Source organism: Neoarius graeffei, chromosome 3 (genome assembly GCF_027579695.1).
Source record: "Neoarius graeffei isolate fNeoGra1 chromosome 3, fNeoGra1.pri, whole genome shotgun sequence".
Taxonomy (NCBI): Eukaryota; Metazoa; Chordata; class Actinopteri; order Siluriformes; family Ariidae; genus Neoarius; species Neoarius graeffei.
The window spans coordinates 78529622-78555638 of record NC_083571.1 but is presented as its reverse complement, the minus strand read 5'-3'; the positions used below and the strand labels follow the sequence as shown (position 1 = coordinate 78555638).

The 26017-nt window shown below is 41.2% G+C and overlaps 2 protein-coding genes across 2 annotated transcripts in view; one reads left to right on the top strand and one right to left on the bottom strand.

The window, feature by feature from the left end:
* scfd2 (sec1 family domain containing 2) overlaps positions 1-4519 on the bottom strand; it is a 417589-nt gene extending 413070 nt beyond the window's left edge. Inside the window, exon 1 of the mRNA XM_060917394.1 lies at positions 3570-4519. Coding sequence (XP_060773377.1) covers positions 3570-4386 — 817 coding nt within the window. The 5' untranslated portion in view covers positions 4387-4519. The remainder of the gene's footprint in view (positions 1-3569) is intronic.
* A 6945-nt stretch (positions 4520-11464) lies between these two features.
* Positions 11465-26017, top strand: part of fip1l1a (FIP1 like 1a (S. cerevisiae)) — a 60539-nt gene continuing 45986 nt past the window's right edge. The window contains exons 1-10 of the mRNA XM_060916034.1: positions 11465-11534; positions 11931-11997; positions 16773-16821; positions 16896-16975; positions 19491-19537; positions 22009-22113; positions 24077-24204; positions 24300-24337; positions 24742-24841; positions 24946-25087. Of these exons, the coding sequence (XP_060772017.1) occupies positions 11465-11534; positions 11931-11997; positions 16773-16821; positions 16896-16975; positions 19491-19537; positions 22009-22113; positions 24077-24204; positions 24300-24337; positions 24742-24841; positions 24946-25087 (826 nt within the window). The remainder of the gene's footprint in view (positions 11535-11930; positions 11998-16772; positions 16822-16895; positions 16976-19490; positions 19538-22008; positions 22114-24076; positions 24205-24299; positions 24338-24741; positions 24842-24945; positions 25088-26017) is intronic.

Sequence of the window (26017 nt, the reverse complement as noted above, 5' to 3'; positions counted from 1 at the left end):
ATAAGAAAACACGTGGCACCACATTAAAATACGTGACGGTACTGTTCCGTGTGTGTGGTCACCCTGATGAGACGGAGGATAACGTGGTGCAGTGTAGTGTAACGCAGGGATAGACCTCAATCTACAGAGCTCTGCGTCACATTGTACGCAGGTTTTCTATTGCAGTCGCGTGACCACTTCAGGTAGCCCCGTATGCATTCGTTTAATGGTCTTCTGCGTGTTAAATAGTTACAAAATTATTATAAAGCGAATACTTGACGATTTATTTGGTGTATACTGATGAAGTTACGTATTTTTTGTTTTATTTTTTGGCCAAGGGGAGGGCGGCGGGCCAGAATTATAACGTGGCGGTGCGCCACTTTAAAAGTGCCTGTGGAGAACACTGATAAGTGTCACAAAAATGGTACTGCAGGACGGAACACTTGTTATACATGGGACGGAACAGCATATAAAACCCCGGAAGGCAAATAAATATATTATTTACCAGCTTAAGGTCGGTCCGTATCGTGAAATACCGTGACCTCGGCTTTGAAAATACTGACCGAGGCCCAGAGGCCTCGGTCAGTATTTTCAAAGCCGAGGTCACGGTATTTCACGATACGGACCGACCTTAAGCTGGTAAATAATATATTTATTTTTTCTTTACCAAATTCTAACAGAAAACGAGAGCGCCTGAAAGGGAAAACCATATTTAAAACAAATCTACTACAAGCTCGTCAAAAACATGCCCTGGCTGCTTGCGGACGGTTTCCCTTCGCGAAAACCTCGACCAACTGCCGTTTACGGGCCACAAGGACTTCTCTTGACTTGTTGAACTCAGGGTCCGTGAAGATATTTAGCTTCGAGCCGGACTGATTCAGATAGCGCTGGATACTTCTCTGGAAAGACGTGAGCGAGGACGGCTCGTCCACGTCGCCATTTTTCTTTGTTGCAGACATGAAAAAGTAGCACAGCAGCATGTTTAGTTCTTCGCCAGGTACAGTATGTCTTCCACCTTTCGACCTTCATTTAGGTTTCGACAGAGCTTCCCAAAGACATTGAGGTCGTAGGGCGTCTTTTTTGTTGCATTTTCTGCCCTTTGCTCCTCAATAAACTGCTGGATTTGCACGGCGTTAGCAACAGTTACAGGTTTTCCGCTTTCTCCTGAAACGTTCGCTTTTATTTCGTCTTCCTCAGGGTAGGAAAACTCGCTTTCACTGTGAACACTGTCGTTATCGCTATCCATGCTGTAAAATTAAGGCTAATATTACTGAGAAACGCGAAAATAAATGTTGACAAAAAATTGCTACTATGTTTGTTGTTGTTGTGAACGATCGAGTTGGCAAAAGGTCCGTAACCGGGGTCTGGATCGTAGGATTCTGGACTGTTCACGAGCCAATCAGAGCGCACGATTTGATGGAAACAGGACTGCGAAAAAAATAAGATACGTGACACCACGTTAAAATATATGACGGTACTGTTCCGTCCTGTCCCGGGTTATAGGAGATGCTTGCAAACTTTTGGGTCATTCCATGTCAAATCTCCGAATGCTCCCACGCCACCATCTCAGATTTGGCTGAAAAAAATTCCAGGAGGTTCACACACTTCCCAATAGGAAAATGTTTTTGCATCTAACCTCGGACCCGGTTTGAGCAGGAGTTTTTCGGGGAGCCACTTTGAGATTGCTACAACAGAAATATTGTAATGAAAACAAGTTTCTCCACTTGAGGCTCCTCAAGTGGAGGAGTTTAAGTATCTCGGGATCTTGTTCACGAGTGAGGGAAGGATGGAGCGTGAGATCGGCAGGCGGATCGGTGCGGCCTCCGCAGTGATGTGGTCGCTTTACCGGTCCGTCGTGGTGAAGAAGGAGCTGAGCCAAAAGGCGAAGCTCTCGATTTACCGGTCGATCTATGTTCCAACTCTCACCTATGGTCATGAGCTTTGGGTAATGACCGAAAGAACGAGATCGCGGATACAAGCGGCCAAAATGAGTTTCCTTCGCAGGGTGGCTGGGCGCTCTCTTAGAGATAGGGTGAGAAGCACAGTCACTCGGGAGGAGCTCTGAGTAGAGCCGCTGCTCCTCCACATCGAGAGGAATCAGCTGAGGTGGCTCGGGCATCTCTTTCGGATGCCTCCTGGACGCCTCCCTGGGGAGGTGTTCCAGGCATGTCCCCCCGGGAGGAGGCCCCGGGGAAGACCCAGGACACACTGGAGGGACTATGTCTCTCGGCTGGCCTAGGAACGCCTCAGTGTTCTTCCCGAGGAGCTGGCCGAGGTGTCTGGGGAAAGGGAAGTTTGGGCTTCCATGCTCAGACTGCTGTCTCCGCGACCCGGCCCTGGATAAGCGGATGAAGACGAGACAAGACGAGAAGCAAATTTCAGTTTTCACCCCGATTGGAGATCTAATATTTCAGTATCTAAAGGTTGCATATCGGTTATCCTTCAGGTCTAGTTTACCATCAACCAAATGAAGCATTTTGTTGAGTTTAAGCTGTGTGTCATAAATTCAGGGCATTTTGTTAGCGTTTGAAAATGCTTTCGCAGGCCATGAATGCTGTGCATGTCTGCGAACACCACATTTTCAAAAAATAATTTTGCAAAAATAAGGCAGAACACCATCACAAATTTTGGATATGTTAAAAACAGACATCTAATCTTTCCAAAACGGTCAATTTTATGTTGGTGGATGCGGTCATGTTTTTGCTATAACATGCCAAAAACGTCACTGAATTAATTTTTTCCATTTTTAAACTTTAATATCTTCCAAGCCGCTCATCACAGAGGGGCAGTTTTAGAAGACAAAGTGCACAGTATATATGGGAAGCTGTATGTGCAATATCAAGCCTCTGTCTTTGAAATTGCAATTTCCACAGTCCTTCAAATATGCTGCCACAGAGCGTAGTGTAGAATTTCTGAGCAAATTCAAGCCCCCAGAATTCTATGATAAACCAAAAGCACACATGTAAAAGTCCATATTCTACAAGTACTGGTGCCAGATTTTGACCCTTGAAAATGTGAAGGACCCGGCTTAAATACTTTTCTAGATACAGCGATCTCAAAGTGGTGGTGTAGTGGATAGCGCTGTCGCCTCACAGCAAGAAGGTCCGGGTTCGAGCCCCGTGGCCGGCGAGGGCCTTTCTGTGCGGAGTTTGCATGTTCTCCCCGTGTCCGCGTGGGTTTCCTCCGGGTGCTCCGGTTTCCCCCACAGTCCAAAGACATGCAGGTTAGGTTAACTGGTGACTCTAAATTGAGCGTAGGTGTGAATGTGAGTGTGAATGGTTGTCTGTGTCTATGTGTCAGCCCTGTGATGACCTGGCGACTTGTCCAGGGTGTACCCCGCCTTTCGCCCGTAGTCAGCTGGGATAGGCTCCAGCTTGCCAGGCAACTATAAGCAGTTGGGAGCTAAAATTTGGAACTTTTCCTATTGGGACGTGTGTGAACCTCTTGGAATTTTTTCAGCCAAATCTGAGATGGTCAAGTGGGAGCATCCGGAGATTTGACATGGAATGACCGTTTTGCTGTAGTTGGCGCATCTCAGTATTACTGAGGTTCCGGACCGAGATTGTAGCTGGTGCATTTTAGTACTCGACCTGTGAGATCAAGAGTTCGGTCAATGAAGACCACAGAGGCTTTGTGTGCAGAGGATTTCCTCCGGTTTCTAGCCTGAGGATGGTTGGCCAGTTCGGCAGCAATCAGGCGACTCATGGGGCCCACGGTGAAGCTTTCTTCTCGCGTGTTCGAGGACTCGAAGAGGGTGTTTAGAGCCGAGGCCAGAGCTCTGATCTTCACCTGCAGCTCTTCAGGAAGCGCGTGAATGTCCAGGTCGGTGAGATTGGAGAAGCGCCGTTTCTCCGGCCTCTTCTTGTTGATGGTTGTGAGATCTGTGCCCAACAGCGGGAACAGGTCTGAGAAACCGGGTGTGATCAGGAGCTGAGGAGACACCCTGGAGAAGTGCACTGGAGCATGCATGACCTCTGCTGTGTACTCGGCGTCGCCCATCCACCCACACAGCTTCTCCTGGAAGCGTGTAAACATCACACGGGCCTCCAGCTCGGGCCCGGGGCCTCCCTCAGCCAGCAGGTGCACAGAGTGCGGCACAGCCGTCAACACCACGCAGCACCTGAAGTGGCTCTGACCAACGATGTCCTTTATAATGTCCGCGGTTCTTCCCTTCAGCAGCGTGCTGACCACGAACACCGCTTTGGGCTCGTTCTCTGCTCCGGCCTCGAAGCTGGAAAAGCTCTTGACATTGCGCGCTCCAGCCCCGAACAGAAGAGCAGCCCCGCCGCTCCAGTGCAGGCTCTCCGCACACGGCCCGTCCAGGAAAACAACCGCTCTGTTTACCTTCGACAGCACCGTCTCCCACATCTGTCCGGGCAAAGACGTCAAAACATCTGCAGACAACATTGTTCCAGGGATCCTGAACAGGACAAAACGGTAAAAACAACAACAACCCGCTGTCAGTGAAACTTTCGCTCAGACTTCATAATAAAACAAACCAGCTGGGTCTCGTAAAGATGACGTGGCACCATGCTGTCTGTCGCAGGAGTTAAACGTCACACGGCTTCAAACACTATCTTAAAAAGCCCACTTCCACTTCTGAACGTTCTCTAATATATATTCCTCTTGTTTTTTTTTCCTTTTAGTTGATTAATGTAATTTACTTTGTCTTTATGTACTTGTTTTAGTCATTTGTTCTTGTTTTACCTTATTGTCACATGTCAATGTCATTGTTGTTTTCTCATCTCATTATCTGTAGCCGCTTTATCCTGTTCTACAGGGTCGCAGGCAAGCTGGAGCCTATCCCAGCTGACTATGGGCGAAAGGCGGGGTACACCCTGGACAAGTCGCCAGGTCATCACAGGGCTGACACATAGACACAGACAACCATTCACACTCACACCTACAGTCAATTTAGAGTCACCAGTTAACCTAACCTGCATGTCTTTGGACTGTGGGGGAAACCGGAGCACCCGGAGGAAACCCACGCGGACACGGGGAGAACATGCAAACTCCGCACAGAAAGGCCCTCGCCGGCCACGGGGCTCGAACCCGGACCTTCTTGCTGTGAGGCGACAGCGCTAACCACTACACCACCGTGCCGCCCACACATTGAATAACATCCCAGTAACATAATGACATAATGAATAACATACCAGTAAAGCAAACAGTTAAATATTGAATTGAATTTTGGAAGAAAATTGAATTTTGCAGGAAAAATAATTGTTGTTTTATTGCAATAAAAAAAACTAAAAAAAAAAAAAAAGCCTACTTCCTAGAGCAATTTTCTAATGCATCAGGTCTCAAGTTGAATATTTCAAAATGTGAAATATTACCCCTACATGACTGCAACGACACCATAATGAATAACATCCCAGTAAAGCAAACAGTTAAATATTTAGGAATACAAATAACTAAGGACCCCAAGAATAGAGAGGAATTGAATTTTGCAGGAAAAATAATTAAAGTCAAGAACATCTTTAACTCCTGGTTACAATGAGATCTAAGTATATATGGAAGAACTTTACTGTCTAAAGCGTCTTTCTCATTTTGTTTATCCCTCTCTTTCCCTATTTTTGAAAGATAAAACAGATCAACAAAATATTTCTGGATTTCATCTCATCTCATCTCATTATCTCTAGCCGCTTTATCCTGTTCTACAGGGTCGCAAGCAAGCTGGAGCCTATCCCAGCTGACTACGGGCGAAAGGCGGGGTACACCCTGGACAAGTCGCCAGGTCATCACAGGGCTGACACAGACACAGACAACCATTCACACTCACATTCACACCTACGCTCAATTTAGAGTCACCAGTTAGCCTAACCTGCATGTCTTTGGACTGTGGGGGAAACCGGAGCACCCGGAGGAAACCCACGCGGACACAGGGAGAACATGCAAACTCCACACAGAAAGGCCCTCGCCAGCCACGGGGCTCGAACCCGGACCTTCTTGCTGTGAGGCGACACCACTAACCACTACACCACTGTGCCGCCCCTTCTGGATTTCATATGGAGAAATAAACCTCATAAATTGAAGAAGTAAGTGCTGACTGATTGTAAAGCTAATGGAGGTCTAGATTTTTAGACTTCTCTAACACAACTGATTCCTTCAGGATTGAATGGATTCGAAGATGCCTTTTACAACCTAACTCACTGTGGTTTTTTTTTATCCCTAATCACATATTCAATAAATTAGGTGGTCTTTCTTTTATTCTTAAGTGCAACTTCGTCCCATCTAAATTACCTATTAAACTTAATAATTTCCATAGGCAATGCCTACTTGCCTGGAGAATGTGCTTTGTTCATAACTTCTCCCCCCATAAAGTCGTTATCTGGAACAATTCTGACATTACTGTGAGAAACAAAACTTTATTTTACCCTAAATGGTTTGAACATGGTATATGTGATGTTATTTCTTTGTTTGATAATTCTGGCACTTTGTTGACATATGAGCAATTTTTTATCACGTTACTACTTCCCTATACCTTTTCGTCAATTTAACACAGTAATCAAAGCAATCCCTCAAGGATTAGCTCTTCTTATTAAAAGTCACTTGTCATATCATTTACCTATTAATACCCCTTCTTCAGAATTTGTATTGAACGGCATTAATATATTTGATAAAAAAAATGTGACAATAAACATGTGCGTCAGTCTCTTCAACTCAGGAACAAAATTTCTCCTAGAGGGAAATTCTTTTGGAACTCTTTAGTTCATAATATCAACTGGAAGAAGGCTTGGCTGCTACCTCACAAATATTGTATCACTAATAAAATTAAATAAATTCATTTTAAGATTCTTCACAAGATTTACCCTACAAATGTAAATATTTCCAAATACACTGACATAAGTTTGAATTGTTCTTTTTGTGATAAAGAAGGTGAAACACTTGTACATTTATTTTTTTACTGTAATATAGTAAAACAATTTCTAACAGACCTTAGTTTCTATCTTTTTGCGCAGCAGGGTCATTATGTTTTCACTCTTAAAGATATTTTCTTCTACTATGAAAACTCAACTGATTTATTGTTTGAATTTTTAGTTAATTTTTATATTTTACAGGCTAAGTTTTTCATTCATAAACAGAAATGCCAAAAGAATCAGACTCTCTTTAATATTTTTATTCTAGAAATGACCTCTCTTCTCAACTCCTCTTAAGTTTGTACGCAATAAGAAAAATACAAGACTTCTGAACGCTCTCAAATATATATTCCTCTTTTTTTCCCTTTCAGTTGATTAATGTAATTTACTTTATGTCTTTATGTACTTGTATTAGTCATTTGCTCTTGTTTTACCTTATTGTCACAGGTCATTGTCATTGTTGTTGTTTTATTGCAATAAAAAAAAAAGCCTACTTCCGAGTATAATTATTCTGAATTTCTTATGAGATACACTACCGTTCAAAAGTTTGGGGTCACTTTGAAATGTCCTTATTTTTGAAAGAAAAGCACTGTTCTTTTCAATGAAGATCACTTTAAACTAATCAGAAATCCACTCTATACATTGCTAATGTGGTAAATGACTATTCTAGCTGCAAATGTCTGGTTTTTGGTGCAATATCTCCATAGGTGTATAGAGGCCCATTTCCAGCAACTCTCACTCCAGTGTTCTAATGGTACAATGTGTTTGCTCATTGCCTCAGAAGGCTAATGGAGGATTAGAAAACCCTTGTACAATCATGTTAGCACAGCTGAAAACAGTTGAGCTCTTTAGAGAAGCTATAAAACTGACCTTCCTTTGAGCAGATTGAGTTTCTGGAGCATCACGTTTGTGGGGTCGATTAAATGCTCAAAATGGCCAGAAAAATGTCTTGACTATATTTTCTATTCATTTTACAACTTATGGTGGGAAATAAAAGTGTGACTTTTCATGGAAAACACAAAATTGTCTGGGTGACCCCAAACTTTTGAACGGTAGTGTATAACATACCGATAACACCTAGAGAATTTTCAGTGGTTTTTGATGCTATTCCTTCTGTTATTCAGGGGCTCTTACAGCTCTCCTCCCCTATCATTCAATCCTCCTAATGTAGCTCAGTCTTCTCTTGGTAGGGTTTGTTTTTCATCTGGTAAGCTTTTTAACTCCAAAGTAAGAGCCATGTTTCGGGATGGCCTAGTCTCTGTCCCTCCAGCATCACTTTATTGGGCCAATTTTCTCATCTCATCTCATTATCTGTAGCCGCTTTATCCTGTTCTACAGGGTTGCAGGCGAGCTGGAGCCTATCCCAGCTGACTACGGGCGAAAGGCGGGGTACACCCTGGACAAGTCGCCAGGTCATCACAGGGCTGACACATAGACACAGACAACCATTCACACTCACATTCACACCTACGGTCAATTTAGAGTCACCAGTTAACCTAACCTGCATGTCTTTGGACTGTGGGGGAAACCGGAGCACCCGGAGGAAACCCACGTGGACACGGGGAGAACATGCAAACTCCGCACAGAAAGGCCCTCGTCGGCCCCGGGGCTCGAACACGGACCTTCTTGCTGTGAGGCGACAGCGCTAAATATTGATAGCAGAGGTGTGATTATGAGGATTAATCGGTATATATTTATAACAGAGGTGTGATTATGTGGATTAAACGGTATATATTTATAGCAGAGGTGTGATTATGTGGATTAAACAGTATATATTGATAGCAGAGGTGTGATTATGAGGATTAAACGGTATATATTGATAGCAGAGGTGTGATTATGAGGATTAAACGGTATATATTGATCACTGAGGTATGAATATGAGGATTAAACGGTATATATTGATAGCAGAGGTGTGATTATGAGGATTAATTCGGTATATATTTATAGCAGAGGTGTGATTATGTGGATTAAACGGTATATATTGACAGCAGAGGTGTGATTATGTGGATTAAACGGTATATATTGATAGCAGAGGTGTGATTATGAGGATTAAACAGTACATATTGATCATTGAGGTATGAATATGAGGATTAAACGGTATATATTGATAGCAGAGGTGTGATTATGAGGATTAAACAGTATATATTGATAGCAGAGGTGTGATTATGAGGATTAAACAGTATATATTGATAGCACAGGTGTGATTATGTGGATTAAACGGTATATATTGATCATTGAGGTGTGATTATGTGGATTAAATGGTATATATTTATAGCAGAGGTGTGATTATGTGGATTAACCGGTATATATTGATAGCAGAGGTGTGATTATGAGGATTAAACAGTATATATTGATCATTGAGGTATGAATATGAGGATTAAATGGTATATATTGATCACTGAGGTGTGATTATGAGGATTAAACGGTATATATTGATCATTGAGGTATGATTATGAGGATTAAATGGTATATATTGATCACTGAGGTGTGATTATGAGGATTAAACGGTATATATTGATAGCAGAGGTGTGTTTATGAGGATTAATCAGTATATATTGATCACTGAGGTGTGATTAAGAGGATTAATCGGTATACTGTATATTGATCATTGAGGTGTGATTATGAGGATTAAATGGAATATATTGATAGCAGAGGTGTGATTATGAGGATTAAACAGTATATATTGATAGCAGAGGTGTGATTATGAGGATTAAACCGTATATATTGATAGCAGAGGTGTGATTATGAGGATTAAACCGTATATATTGATAGCAGAGGTGTGATTATGAGGATTAAACCGTATATATTGATAGCAGAGGTGTGATTATGAGGATTAAACCGTATATATTGATAGCAGAGGTGTGATTATGAGGATTAAACAGTATATATTGATCATTGAGGTGTGATTATGAGGATTAAACGGTATATATTGATCATTGAGGTGTGATTATGAGGATTAATCGGTATATATCGATAGCAGAGGTGTGATTATGAGGATTAAACGGTATATATTGATAGCAGAGGTGTGATTATGAGGGTTAAACGGTATATATAGATAGCAGAGGTGTGATTATGAGGATTAAACGGTATATATTGATCACTGAGGTATGAATATGAGGATTAAACGGTATATATTGATAGCAGAGGTGTGATTATGAGGATTAATCGGTATATATTTATAGCAGAGGTGTGATTATGTGGATTAAATGGTATATATTGATAGCAGAGGTGTGATTATGTGGATTAAACGGTATATATTGATAGCAGAGGTGTGATTATGAGGATTAAACAGTACATATTGATCATTGAGGTATGAATATGAGGATTAAACGGTATATATTGATAGCAGAGGTGTGATTATGAGGATTAAACAGTATATATTGATAGCAGAGGTGTGATTATGAGGATTAAACAGTATATATTGATAGCACAGGTGTGATTATGTGGATTAAACGGTATATATTGATCATTGAGGTGTGATTATGTGGATTAAATGGTATATATTTATAGCAGAGGTGTGATTATGTGGATTAACCGGTATATATTGATAGCAGAGGTGTGATTATGAGGATTAAACAGTATATATTGATCATTGAGGTATGAATATGAGGATTAAACGGTATATATTGATCACTGAGGTGTGATTATGAGGATTAAACGGTATATATTGATCATTGAGGTATGATTATGAGGATTAAATGGTATATATTGATCACTGAGGTGTGATTATGAGGATTAAACGGTATATATTGATAGCAGAGGTGTGTTTATGAGGATTAATCAGTATATATTGATCACTGAGGTGTGATTAAGAGGATTAATCGGTATACTGTATATTGATCATTGAGGTGTGATTATGAGGATTAAATGGAATATATTGATAGCAGAGGTGTGATTATGAGGATTAAACAGTATATATTGATAGCAGAGGTGTGATTATGAGGATTAAACCGTATATATTGATAGCAGAGGTGTGATTATGAGGATTAAACCGTATATATTGATAGCAGAGGTGTGATTATGAGGATTAAACAGTATATATTGATCATTGAGGTGTGATTATGAGGATTAAACGGTATATATTGATCATTGAGGTGTGATTATGAGGATTAATCGGTATATATTGATAGCAGAGGTGTGATTATGAGGATTAAACGGTACATATTGATCATTGAGGTGTGATTATGTGGATTAAACGGTATATATAGATAGCAGAGGTGTGATTATGAGGATTAAACGGTATATATTGATAGCAGAGGTGTGATTATGAGGATTAAACGGTATATATTGATAGCAGAGGTGTGATTATGAGGATTAAACGGTATATATTGATAGCAGAGGTGTGATTATGAGGATTAAACGGTATATATTGATCATTGAGGTGTGATTATGAGGATTAAACGGTATATATTGATCGGGGCGGTTTGAACGCCCTTTACTTCCTGCGGCCCTGAAAACCCTATAGGTCACGTGACATGCACAAACAGCGCGTGTCCTGAGAAAGCGCACAGCGGCTCTAACTTTGACAGCTGTTCTTACCTGCGGCTCCAAAACCTGAGCATTTCTCCAGTCCAGTTTGTTTCTCGACTGATTTTTGTGTCCCAGAGTTTTTCCAGGTGCTCAGAATGTCAACTGGGGAAACGGAGAAAACCACAGGCTCCGCTAGTGGGGATGACGAGGACTGGCTTTATGGAGGTGAGTAGAATTACAGAGACATGTCTCTAACGCTGGGTAGTAAAGTTCATTCATTTAAAAAAAAAAAAGTCACCCGTTAAATCAAACACCAGCCTGACGTCATCAGAATGTGACTTATTGAGCAGATAAACCCGACAGTACAGGTACTGAACACTAATCAGGCTTTACATGGATTAATATTATTATCTGGTGGTTTACCCAGCTGTTATTTTTAGCTGCAGATGTTTTTGAGAAGATAACACACACACACAGCCATGTAGTAGAGATAAAACTGCACACAACACACTGCTAGCAAACTGTGATCAAACCTCTGCCTGTTTGGATTGATTGATGTTTGAAAACATCACACACTCCATCAGTCACTTCTTTATTCTGTCTGGTCACTTCTTCTTCTAGACAATGACGATGTGGACGAAGCTGCTGGTGATGATGACGATAAAAGGACAGAAACTGAAATTTTCAGGTGAGTGTGTTTCTGCCGAATCTGATCACATGACCTGTACTGCTTATAGCAAATTTGGCATTGGCTGACAAAATTTCCAACGTCAGGCCCAAATATGAACTTCAGGAATGACGACCAGACCTTGTAGTGAAACATAATCAAAGAACAGAGATGTAGCCCCATGGCATCCTGACGAAAAGTCTATCCATCCATCCATCCATCCATCCATCCGTTATCTGTAGCTGCTTATCCTGTGCAGGGTCGTGGGCGAGCTGGAGCCTATCCCAGCTGACTACAGGCGAGAGGCGGAGTACACCCTGGACAAGTCGCCAGATCATTGCAGGGCTGACATGTAGAGACAAACAACCATTCACACTCACATTCACACCTACGCTCAATTTAGAGACATCAATTAATCTAACCTGCATGTCTTTGGACTGTGGAGGAAACCCATGCAGACACTGGGAGAGCATGCAAACTCTCCACAGAAAGGCCCTTATAAGCCACTGGGCTTGAACCCAGAGCCTTCTTGCTGTGAGGCGACAGTGCTAACCACTACACCACCGTGCTAATGTGCCGGAATATTTCTGGCATTTTCTCCCCTCGTTTGAGAGCTCCTACGATGTGTTTCTTGACCCTCCTCCCCAATGACATGCAAGGACCTGAACACTGATTGGTCAGGGTCAGTCTTGTAGTGTTTCCAGTCTCCTGACCAAAACACAGCAAGAATTTATGGCACGATGATTGCCTAAACTGACATGGTGACCATTGTGAGACAAAAATATCATCCCGGCGTTAGACTAAATAAAGATCAGATCCGGCTTTCCTCATAGATCTTTATATATTGCAGCAATTAAGTCCTACTGACCCATTCACACAAATAAGCGCTGTTTATTTCCAGGTCGTTTTTCCTTGCCTGAGCAACATGTAATAAGTAATAGAGACGCATTGTTTTGGAGGGAGCGTGTGCAAGGGACTGAGTCGGAATGAAATGGGTCATTACATCTATTTCTCATTAGGTGGAGTTATGCTACACTAATGAAGCATGCATATTTAATACTTGGTCAGCTCAGCGCTCGGTAATGACACATCACGAAAACCACTTAAAGTGGCTCTGAAGCTGAGGGAGAAATGACTTTTTGAATGCTCATTAAATTCAGCGACACATGAGTGCTCGCCTCGGGATGCAGAAAAAAAAATGTGGAACTTGACACCGGATCTCGGAGTGAATATGTTTATTAGAGTGCCAGCTTAAAGATGCAGATTTCACTTCTTATTCAATATCACACACATGATGCTCTGATTCCGAAGCCTGGCTTGTAAACTGATCCTCCAAGCCACTCGGGGATCTCTTCAGACCAACCATCCGCTCATGCATTGGTCATGTAAGCAACTTTGTTGAAAAAGCTGCAAGAGTGTTGTCTCTTTATATCCGTCTGTCCATCCGTTACCTGTTCCGCCTACCCGCCAGGGTTCGGCTGAGAGCTGGGGTACACCCTGGGCTTGTTTTTTTCCCCTAATTTGACGTTCAAGTCTTAGGCATGTGTAAAGAAATGCTGTTGACCAAAAATGGCTTAAAAAGTAGTGAAATGAAATGTTTCAAGACTAAAACATACTATAAACAGCAATAAGCCATAATAAATGAAACAAAGTCAATATTTGGTGTCAGACGACCAAATATTAGTAGTCTCCGGTACAGTGAGTGCAGTTTGATAAGGAAATGATCTGTAGGTTTTACTGAGCGTCTTACAGAAGCAGCCCCAGTTCTTCTGGACACTTTGACTGTCACACTCGCTTCTTCATTTTGCACCAAAACCCAGCAGCCTTCATTATGTCTCATTCATCTCATCTCATTATCTCTAGCTGCTTTATCCTGTTCTACAGGGTTGTAGGCGAGCTGGAGCCTATCCCAGCTGACTACGGGCGAAAGGCGGGGTACACCCTGGACAAGTCACCAGGTCATCACAGGGCTGACACATAGACACAGACAACCATTCACACTCACATTCACACCTACGGTCAATTTAGAGTCACCAGTTAACCTAACCTGCATGTCTTTGGACTGTGGGGGAAACCGGAGCACCCGGAGGAAACCCACGCGGACACGGGGAGAACATGCAAACTCCGCCTTCATTATGTTTTCTTTTTTAATCTGAGTAGTGCTTTCTTATGGAATACGCTGCTCAGATACAAACTTTCTTTTTTTTTCCCCTGTAACGTTTAATTTCGTGCTGGAAAATGAATGTTTGGACTTTAAAATGTTTTTATACTGACTCGATAATGTAGAAGTCATAAAATAGAAATCTATAACAAAGTTTGTATGAAAAAAAATAGGGGGCCGAAGACTTTTGCACAGTACTGTACATTTCCCCATCAGCCCTGGCACGTCACTTTAATCATGTGTACTTCAGTCACGATATAATCTAATGAGCACTTGTATTTAAAGCTCATTAGTTAGAGATGGATTTAGTTCAGCTTTTAATTCACTATGAGAATTCCAGTAGGCCAGAAGTTTACATACAACAAGTTGACTCTCCCTGTGTCCGAAATCGCTCCCTACTCACTGTATAGTAGACTATATAGTGAGTTTGCCATTTTGTAGTGCTGTCCGAATGTATAGTGAGAATTATTACACCCTATACTGTGCACTCAAAGTATCCCACAATGTACGTATCACAAAAAGTAGTGTACAACCGATGATCACTATCCAAGCAATATATCCCATCGTGCATTGTGGTCGCGCTGAAAGAAATCAAATCAAAAGCCTCAAATTTGATTTAATAAAAGGCAGTGGCAAAGAAGAAAGTATTCAGCCTGGATTTAAAAGAACTGAAAGATCCAGCAGAGAGGAAGTACTTTGTATTTATTAATGTGGGACTCTAAACTGTTTTTGTACTGACTTGATCATGTAGAAGTCATAAAATAGAAATCTATAACAAAGTTTGTATGAAAAAAAAAATGGGGGTGCCTAAGACTTTTGCACAGTACTCAAAGCTTGAAGCATGTGGTTTAATGGCTAATTACTTAACTACAATACCTTAGGTCAGGGGTTCTCAACCTTTTCTACTCTAAAGCCCACCTATTCATACTTGTAACGAGTCAGGGCCCATTAAAAAAGATCCCCTATTATTTTGGCTCATCTATTCTATTAGAATCTAATAATGTATTGTAAAGTGTATTAATGGGATGCAACATCACCCCCTGTTACAGATGGGAGCCCAGGAATTAAATAAACGCAATAAAAACAAACTGTTTTTAATTGTAGGTATTGTATTTAAAACTGTATGGATGTGCCAGAAGCCAAACCATGCATACAGGGCATTCTCAGTCAAAAGGGATTAATGATCCAAAAGTGGAGTCTGGTCCATTAACACAAGAACTTATTGCCATGTTTGTGTACAGCAAGCAAGTTATTAAAACCAAGAAGTTCACTCAAAAGAAGTGGATACAGGATTCGCTCAATGGGATTAGATCCTATGAAAGAAAAATTTAACTCGTAAATTTGACATTAGTAAAATAAATGTTGATTCTATTATAGCTGTAACTAAATACAAAGACAGTAGTTATGCATACGATTAACTTAATGTGAAGATAATCAACAGATTTAAGGTGGGGTTTTTTTATTTTATTTTTTTTAAAAGATTGTGTATATTTTTAGTCTTTTGTATTTGTAATTATTTGTATCTGTACATGCACGGCCCTGCTGACCAATGTATTTTGTTTAAATAAAGTCATTCATTCATTCATTCATTCATTATGAGTTGGAAAATGATCCATTCATTGAGTTCCCGGGCGGCACGGTGGTGTAGTGGTTAGCGCTGTCGCCTCACAGCAAGAAGGTCCTGGGTTCGAGCCCCGGGGCCGGCGAGGGCCTTTCTGTGTGGAGTTTGCATGTTCTCCCCGTGTCCGTGTGGGTTTCCTCCGGGTGCTCCGGTTTCCCCCACAGTCCAAAGACATGCAGGTTAGGTTAACTGGTGACTCTAAATTGACCGTAGGTGTGAATGTGAGTGTGAATGGTTGTCTGTGTCTATGTGTTAGCCCTGTGATGACCTGGCGACTTGTCCAGGGTGTACCCCGCCTTTCGCCCGTAGTCAGCTGGGATAGGCTCCAGCTTGCCTGCGACCCTGTAGAAGGATAAAGCGGCTAGAGATAATGAGATGAGATTGAGTTCCCCGACATCTCAAACTACCTGGTGCTGCAGACATCGTTCTACACGGACAAACAGATGAAAAGCTGGAAGAGCTTGGAGGAGGACAACTCTTTATATGTGGCTGGGTTAAAGATCTGGGGATCAGGACACTACAAGATAAATCCTGTATCGTTTTTGCCCTAGTAAATAGGAGTTTCTGGGCTTTTTGTATGTCTTTGTAATGGTTGCTAGGATGCTACAAGTTTAAGTATCGGGTTTAAACAAGCCACAGCCGCTCGATTCTCAATCCTCCCTGCTCTTCTCTTCCAACAGGCGTCACAGATCCATATAATTTACCCACAAATGTATTCATTTATTCAGCCTGCTGTGTGTGCGCGTGTGTGGGGGTTAAATGTGACAAAATAATTTACCCACACGTATTTATTCCATTTGAAAAGTGTTCGGCAAACCAGCTACCGAATTTGGGACCCTACGACATCCTGAACTGTTTAGTATTTGGCTTCAAACTTGAGAAAAATTTTGCGGCCCACTAATGGGGAAATGAGAAATATTGCCTTGGAGCAAGGAAAGCTCTACTAAGTTGTGCCTCTATTTATATAAAATTAATTTATTTTTGTATTTGTCTAACCGTGCCTTAAATTCCCAGTGCTTTGGTTGGAGGAGATGTGGAAGGAGGCAATGGCGTGGATAATCAGGTAGCTATTTTTCCTTCATCCTTGGTTTTGTAAATGACCAGAATAGTAAACACTTGCTTTCTCTCATCATGCAGGATGCAGATAGCGACTCGGAAAGCGACGACAACTTGTGCATTACTATCGGCAACATCAAAACCGGCAGGATCCAGAGCACGTGCGTAATCGCTGTCTGAGGTCAAGCAAAACACTCATGCCCTGCACTGTTTCCTGTTATTTTTTATTTTCTTTAAACCTTTTTTTAAGGCGGAACCATCATTCTGTACCAAGTTACAAATAAAATAAAGGCTGAAATAAAAATAAGCCCACAAAAGAACATTGAGGTGAGGTCATTAATCTTTAAGTGGGGAGTTATTCTCACACATCACATGCAGCTCTCAATAAAATAGAAGCTCAAAGAAAGGCAAAAATGTTCCAAGTCGCCTCTTTTACTTGACTTTTACTATTAAGGTCATTGGGAATTGTACTTCATCTTCCCTTTGAATATTTGAATGGATTTTTTTTTTAAACTTGCCCCAGAATGTAATTGTGCTATGGAAAAACTGCATCCGTCAAAAAGGGTCTGGTGGCATCCCAGGGCATTTCTTGCCTCCCCCTCTTGCACTAGCATTGAGGCGTTCTAGCATGTGTACATGTGTTTTGGGGCTGGTTATGATTTTGTGACTTTACAACATCTGGGCTGAAACTGTATTTGTTTCAAATGAGTTTCAAAGTCACTTGAGGTAACGTCCACCGAAATTGCTGACTTTGTAAATTTTTTTCTGTAATTATGGCAAAGATTACTGGTTCACGATTAACTATTTAAAACTGCCATGTGTAACATGAGCGTCTAATTTTTGCATTCTTTCTCAACTTGGTTTCAGATTGAGGCATGAAGTTTTGCCAGTTAAAAAAACAAACAAAAAAAAAAAACACACACACACGAAAAGGAAAAGAAAAACAGATTAAAATGATTTGTTCCCAAGTTCTGAAAATGTAATGAATCACATGCAACACTTTTTTTTTTTTTTCCCCCAGAAGGAAGGATTTGTTTTGTCCTTGTTTTACAAACTCTTGCAGTGGTGCTTGAAAGTTTGTGAACTCTGTTGTTCAGAATGTTCTGTATAAATAGGACCTAAACCACCATCAGGTCCTATTCTATTTATGCAAAAATCTAGAACATTCTGAACAACAGGGTTCACAAACTTTCAAGCACAACTGTAGATTTTTTTTTTTTTTTTACGTTTTTAGAATAAAAAAAAAAAAATGCCAGTAGAAAACAAATAATGACAAAATGTCGACATTGATAAATGTAATTACGTTTAACAAGTATTTGAATGCTTAAGGCTTTTATTGTCTGTATTTAAAATTTTAGTCTAATTATCCCGAAGTTTTGCAGGGGATATAGAAACTGGTTCTGTCCATCCGGTCACGTTTTCATTTCCAGGCCATAGCTTTAAAACTATTAAAGATATCTTCATGAAACTTAGTATACATATCAAACATGTGAACTGGAGCCTTTTGCTATTTTTGGATTTTTGAAAAAAAAATGTTTTCAAATTTTTACATAAAAAATAGATTTTGACTTAGTTTCTAAGAGCGATGTTCGTTTCCAGAGCGTATATCCAAAACTATTCGTGATACGGATTTGAAACTTGGTATCCATGTTAACAAGGTGATGCAGATGTGCCTTTTCATACTAAGGAATTTTGAGAGATTTTAATTTTTCATGTTTCCATGGAGGCGGCACGGTGGTGTAGTGGTTAGCGCTGTCGCCTCACAGCAAGAAGGTCCTGGGTTCGAGCCCCATGGCTGGCGAGGGCCTTTCTGTGCGGAGTTTGCATGTTCTCCCCGTGTCCGCGTGGGTTTCCTCCGGGTGCTCCGGTTTCCCCCACAGTCCAAAGACATGCAGGTTAGGTTAACTGGTGACTCTAAATTGACCGTAGGTGTGAATGTGAGTGTGAATGGTTGTCTATGTGTCAGCCCTGTGATGACCTGGCGACTTGTCCAGGGTGTACCCCGCCTTTCGCCCGTAGTCAGCTGGGATAGGCTCCAGCTTGCCTGCGACCCTGTAGAAGGATAAGGCGGCTAGAGATAATGAGATGTTTCCATGGAAACAATTTCAGACTTAGTCTCTCAGGTTAGTCTTAGAGGTAGGTTTTGTTTCCGGAGCAGAACTTGAAAACTACGAGTGGTATGGTCTTAAGTTGGTATATGTGTTGATTTAAGTAATGTATATGTGCCTTTAGATGCTAAGAAATGTGAGAAATTTTAATTTTTAGCTCAGCTGGACCAACGGTCTGGTGCATTTATGCCATGGGCTGCTAAGGTCAGTGTAAAGAGGTCGGGTTGGTTTCCTGCAGCAGAACTTGAAAAACATGACAAATAATATCCTAAAACTTGGTGTATAGTTGGTATATAGGGCGGGGGATATAGAGGACTCTGTCTTGTTTTACGTATAGCTTTATAAGCACATACAGAATGAATAAAGCCATCTAAATTAAAGCACTCTATCAGTACGTTTCTGATACCGATGAAACGTGCTCGGATACTTCTATCCGAAAGTGAAAACTCTCTAGATTTAGGTGACTCTCAGGCTTTCTGGAACTGACCTCTGATACCGTGGCATCACTATAGCAGTGCTGCTGTTTTAATGAAGTAACTTTAGTGTTCTGTGTTTTTCCATTTTGCAGTAGCACTCCCGTCGATCTCAAGACCTCGGACAAAACCACTGTGTCAGGTAAAAGCCTGCTGACCTTTAACCTTTTCAACTCTATCTTTAAATAATAAATGACATATGGGGGAACAGCTATAATTGGGGAAGGTGAACAAACACTGTTGTAATTGTATGCTTTTATCTTCCACTACCACATTGGAGTCTATAGTAAGGTGACCAGATTTCTGAGGAGAAAACCGGGAACATTTTCGGTTTGGTGGTGAAAATCTCGTTAAAAACGTATAATGTTTTCATCTTTGTAATAAAAAGGGGGACGTTTCTAGTTTTTCATGTATTTTGATCATGCATTGCATAAAAAAGTGGGATTTTCCTCACTGAATGCACCGTAGGCCGATTCTGCAACTGCTTTCGGTTCACGTCAATTAAAGGCAATGTGAAAATCTCTTGTACGGGTACATGGATTTATAGATTCTTAAATTGTAGGCTAGCTGAAGTGTTTTAGACCCATGAAAGTAAATAAATTAAATTAATTACCGTATATGCCACTACTAATGGACAATGTATTTAAAAATATACAAAACACATAATTTAAATAAACAGTTTACTTCAATCCAAGCAATTTCAATGTATGGTGGTTTATTATTGTTATTATTATTATTATTGTTATTGAGGATACAAATGATTCCTGATCTCCCATAGCCTAGCTGTATTGATGACCTCGCCTAATTGAGTAGCCTTAATCAAACTGTGTAGTCTGCTACACATCACAACAAATTATACAAATTAATGACACTTTGGTAACATTACTGTAAGCCTACACCTTTCCATAGCCAGCTACTCTGTGGGATAACACACCAATTTGTGTGCGAGTTAGCTTATGCCGTTGAACTATTACAATTTTACCTCAGCTGGATTTCTGTTACAGCAACGCTACATCTAGCAACAACTTGAGCTGACTGATTGGTGTTGTACTGGGATTTCTCCTACTAGCATTGGCCGCAGCAGGCGAGAGTTTGTTAGGTCAACTGCGACATCTCAATACAGTGTGGCAAGCAATGTTATGTCATATACAACCTCGCAAAATATCACTTCTACATTTAAAGGCTAGATGACCAACAATGTCACTTCGACCTACAAGAAAAGACTATGGTTCACCTGTCCAGGAACGGATGACGCGATCTGTCAAAGCTGAACGAGTGACTTCTACAGAACAGGCATCCGTTCATATTAGAGGACGATGGCGTAGCACTAGGTGCTGTTGCACTTTCTAGAGTGGCTGAATAGGCCGACTCCAGAGCGGCAGTCTCTCGCACATCTGGCACAAACAAATTCAGCTGGAGCTCTTGAGGATGTTGCTCTCGGCTCTTTTCGCTTCGAGATGCTCATTCCTGTCCCTTTCAGCTTTCTGCAAGCCGTTTCTCACGCAAGCAGTTTCTCACACAAGCCCTCCAAGACTCCCATGAGGCCACGATGTTCTCCCAGGTGTTAGGGTTGATACCTGCCAATTTCAGGTCCCTTTTGCACACATCCTTAAAGCGGAGGTGAGGTCTTCCAACAGGACAAGTCCCTTCGTGCAATTCCTCATACCTTGGGAACACGCCCGGAGTCCATACAGTGCATGTGTCCAAGCCACCTGAGATGCCGTTGGATCGGCAGAGTGCAAAGGCAAAGATTCTAGCGCTCCGCTAAAAAGGTGTTCCTCAGCTCCACCAATCAAAGTGCTGGAAAAGCTATCGCCAGAGGTGCTCTAGAACATCTCTGCTATCGGCCTGAGGCTGTCTTAAAGTGATCCACAAAACAAAACGCGAGGCATCTGCTGAAATCTGGTAGATATTTTGGTCTTGGTGTGGATTATTATTTTTTTTTTCCTTTGGGTCTGTTGGTCATGGTTTGAAAACTGGGATGTTTCTGGGGACGGTCCCCGGAAAACGACGGGGACGGTCCCCCTAGTCTATATAGCAGCATTTGGCAAAAAATGATTTCACTTTGCTCTGATGTTTGGGTCATGCTGAGTACAACAAATACCAAAATGTTAATTTCCATTATACTGGCTTTCCTGCCTCTTTTGTTTTTGGTAAAATTTCTCTGCTACAAATTTTGTCCAATCTTCACAAACTTTGGATCACAGTGACCTCCTTGGATTTTTTTTTTTTTTTTTGAACGTGCGAACAGATTTGATGGCTGTTTTTCAGCAAAATGTTTCCATATCGACGCCGAACTTGGGGCATAAATTTAGCCACGTGACCTGATGTTAACAAACAAGCTTCTTGGGAGGGTTACTGAAAACAACAATATCTTAGCAACGGCTTAACGTATTACAGTACTATCAAATTTGGTATACCCTCTTGGGAAGCTCCGATGGTCCAAATGGCTTCTGGTTTTCCTCCATGATTAAAGAATGGGACCATAAAAGATGGGTGCTATAGATATTAACATTATCTACATTTAGCTACAGCAACTTTTATTTTACACTTGATCACCAGGAAGTGACCAAAACTCATTTGAGCACGGATGTGTTTCCTAATGTTTCCCAGGGAAGAAGGTCAGAGGACTGGCTCTGGTTGCAGTGGACAGCATCGTTGGCACTCCAGCACTGGAGGTGGATGAGGAACTGGAGGAGAAACCTTGGAGAAAACCAGGTGTGTGTGTTCAAGTAGGATATGAAGAAAACCCTTTCCTTTCCCTTTAATCCTGTTCCAGCAGCAAAAGGAAATGAAAAGAAAATGAGTTGCTGAGAACCTCATGGAGTTTGCAGTCATGCCTGTTCATATGAACTAGGCTTTGTTGTCAGATTTGTCATTCAGCCAAACCATTTCTGAGCTCTGATATTGCATTTCAATAAGAGTAATGGTTTATCATTTGAGCATTTCAGAAACTGCTGATCTCCTGGGGTTTTCACACACAACAATCTCCAGAGTTCACACAGAATGGTGCGAAAAACAAAAAAACATTGAGTGAGCGACAGTTCCGTGGATGGAAACAAACCTCTTGTTGATAAGAGAGCTCAGAGGAAAATGACCAGATTGGTTTGAGCTGCCAGGAAGGATATAGCAACTCATATAATCACTCTTTACAACCGTGGTGAGCAGAAAAGCATCTCAGCATGCAACAGCAGATTGCCACACTTGGTTTTGCTCCTGCAGCTAAGACCAGGAATCTTAGAATCAAGAACAAATGTCTTATTAAAGTGGCCAGTGAGTGTATACTACATAGTCCTCAACCAGGAGCAGCAGCAGCCGCCATCTTGAAAAAACGAATGACTTTCCTTAGCACGTGATTTACAATCACAAGTAAGAAATTGTCAGGAGGTAATTTAGATGCTAATATGCTGTTGTTTCAGTTCAATTCTATATTTGGTATTTTCAATACAGACTTCCTGTTTTATACAAATGCTATTGGCCAAACAGTTACAGGGACGTTCCACCGAATGGGTGCCGTTTGCTTGTTGTACCACTCCCAAATTAAACTTAATTTGTTATATCTTTTCAACACTGATTATAATAACACACACATTTAACTATTCAAAATGTGTATTGGTCAACCTCAGGCTACGTTACAAGGTTTGGAAGTCAAAGATGGCTGCATTTTTTTTCAGTCCTGTTACCAAAACTCTGAAAGTAACAGGACTGAGTTTTTAGCCTAGGATTAGCTAATACATGGAATTAAGCCACATGGCGTCATCGCTAATAGCATGACCACACTTGGCACATTCTAGTGATTTACCAAAAATCTGTATTTTAAAAATAAACAAATCATCTAAGAAATAATTTAAGTAACAGGATGTTGACATTGACCTTTTCAGTCAAAGTTAAAAAAAATCATCAAATATACAGAAAAGTAAATGAGAGAACTAACTTTTGGTCTTCCCATGTCCTTCAGAAGACACAACTGACGTAACTTCCTATTGAGCATGTGATTTATGGAATGTTCCAAATTTGTCAGATGGGGTAATATGTTTGGGTAACAGGACTGAGTGAAAACCCAGGGACACGACTAAAATGTGTATTTTAACTAATATTGTGGATTTCTTATGAAAAAAATATATTTAAACCATGGATAAGATATGGAGTCACACAACCGTGCAAAAGAAATACTGTTTCTGAAGGATTTTAATCATAATATTTCATAGTTAAGTATAAAGTTAGAGTGCGGGGACAGGTAACGCGTGCTATTTTTCAGTGTTTTAGGTAGTTTTTATTAATCCTTACAATTATATATCTTAAATTTGAAATCCGATCAATGTGCAGGAGATTCTGCGTAATAAGAAAATGTATTTTAAAGTACATTTTTATGTGCATTTATACATAGAATTTTCTAGGGACGGAAATGGCACCGATTTGGTGGAATGGCTCTACAGTAATTTGAGGCATGAATAGGTGAAAACTAGCCGATTTCTGAATCGCTCCAATTTCCAGTGAATGCAGTGTGTACAATGCGAAAGCTACATTAGCTTTGTAGGTCCAGGGCAAAACTAATAAATTGAACTTTCGCCATCAAATGTGACTTGGCTGAACTAGTGCATTTGGGGTAAGTGGAAGAATGTGTCAACTTTATTTGGTCAGATTTCGGTGTGTGTGTGTGTGTGTGTGTGTGTGCAATCAGGAGCGGACCTGTCCGACTATTTTAACTACGGCTTCAACGAGGACACCTGGAAGACCTACTGTGACAAACAGAGGAAACTGCGCATGAGCCTACAGTTCATGACCTTAGGCTCGTCTGACAAAAACATGGTACGCTCCACTGACCTTCTCCCAATTGAGAGTAATCAACCTCGGTTAAAGTTAAGAGGGATGTTAATGGAAGCCTGATTTCTTTGTGTGTCCAGGGTAGTCACGATGAGCTCGTCTCAGATTGCTCCACCAGGTACAGTACGTCTTGGTCTCTTGTTGACTTCTCAGACTCGGTATTGACTTTCTGTCTTTACTGTGATCCTACCAAAGGTGATGGAGCCACACCCCTTCAGATAGAAATAACCAGCCACACATGACTGCCACTGAACTGATCTTTAGTGCAGGCTGGAAAGGAAAAGAACGCTGTTAGCACTAAGCAGTAGATCGGATTTCTGTAGTTCTGGGCCGTATGTAATTGTGAATGATGTTTTAATGTGATATTATTACTCCTGGCTTGCTGAGGTCTCTGTGTGTGTATGATGTATTGTATTATTTCAAGTACATGCTGCCTTGTGCATGAGTTGCATCCATTTCCAGGAATCTCTCATTGTGTTACATGCAAGCTTGTGACTTTTTTTTGTGTGTGTGAGAATACAGGAGGTTGACAAGCTCCATTGATGTAATTGGAGGTCAAACAGAGACCATTGTTCGTGTGGAAGGGCGAAGACTGAACAGCACAGATGGAAGCAACACGCAGGTGTGTGTGTGTGTGTGCTGGGGAAGAAGGCTAGATGATGGAGTGAAAAACATGTGTATAATGAACGTGTCTAGAGTTTGTTACATAACGTGTGTGTGTCGCAGGTGCAGTCCTCCTCTGAACAGCCTGTGGATGCTGAGCCACCGTCCTCTAAGCTGCCTGCTTTCTTTGCCCCCATCGTTCCTCCTCCACCTTTTCCTCTTCTCTCCATCAGCACCGCTCCTCCTTTTATACAACGCCCACCACGTAAGAACCACACACATGCAGAAACGTTGCCAAGGAGCTACCTTTTGCTTGCAAGTTGTGGCATTTTAAATAAAGTTTGTAGTGTTTCAAATAAGAGCTACATAAACTCCTTTTTAACAGGGCTAGCTGAATGTTAGTAAAACGTGAAAATCACTATGCATTCATTCCTATGATCCGAAGGACAATTGGTTACAGTACGGTGCAAATGTCTTGGGCCCCCTATTTTTTTTTTTCGTACAAACTTTTTGTTATAGATTTCTATTTGATGACTTCTACATGATCGAGTCGGTACAAAAACAGTTTGGAGTCCAAACGTTCGTGTTTTTTCCAGCGCAAAATTAAACGTTACGGGGGGGAAAAAAAAAAGTTTGTATCCGAGCAGCATATTCCATAAGAGAGCACTTTTCAGATTAAAAAAGAAAACATAATGAAGGCTGCTGGGTTTTGGTGGAAAATGAAGAAGCGAGTGTGACAGTCAAAGTGTCCAGAAGAACTGGGGCTGCTTCTGTAAGATGCTCAGTAAAACCTACAGATCATTTCCTTATCAAACTGCACTCGCTGTACCTCAGACTACTTTTTTTTTTTTTTTTTTTTAAAGCAAAGGGTCGTCTCACACCAAATATTGATTTTGTTCGCTCACAAGGCCATAGGCCGGTGAGCTATTGCCATCACGCGGCGTCCGTCTATCAGTCCGTAATTCACGAAACTCTCTACTCCTCCCTGAGTTTTCACTGGGTTTGGATTGATTTGTTTTGTTTGGAAGATCTAATTGTTCTCCTGAAGAGCAACTTGGCTAATTCTAAACAAGTCTGGTTTCTCATGGTACGGCTGTCTGAGCTACTGCATCGCTGACGCTCTGGTTTCATTTATTATGGTTTACTGCTGCTTCTCGTACTTTTGTTTAAACGTTTCATTTAATATTTTTAAGCC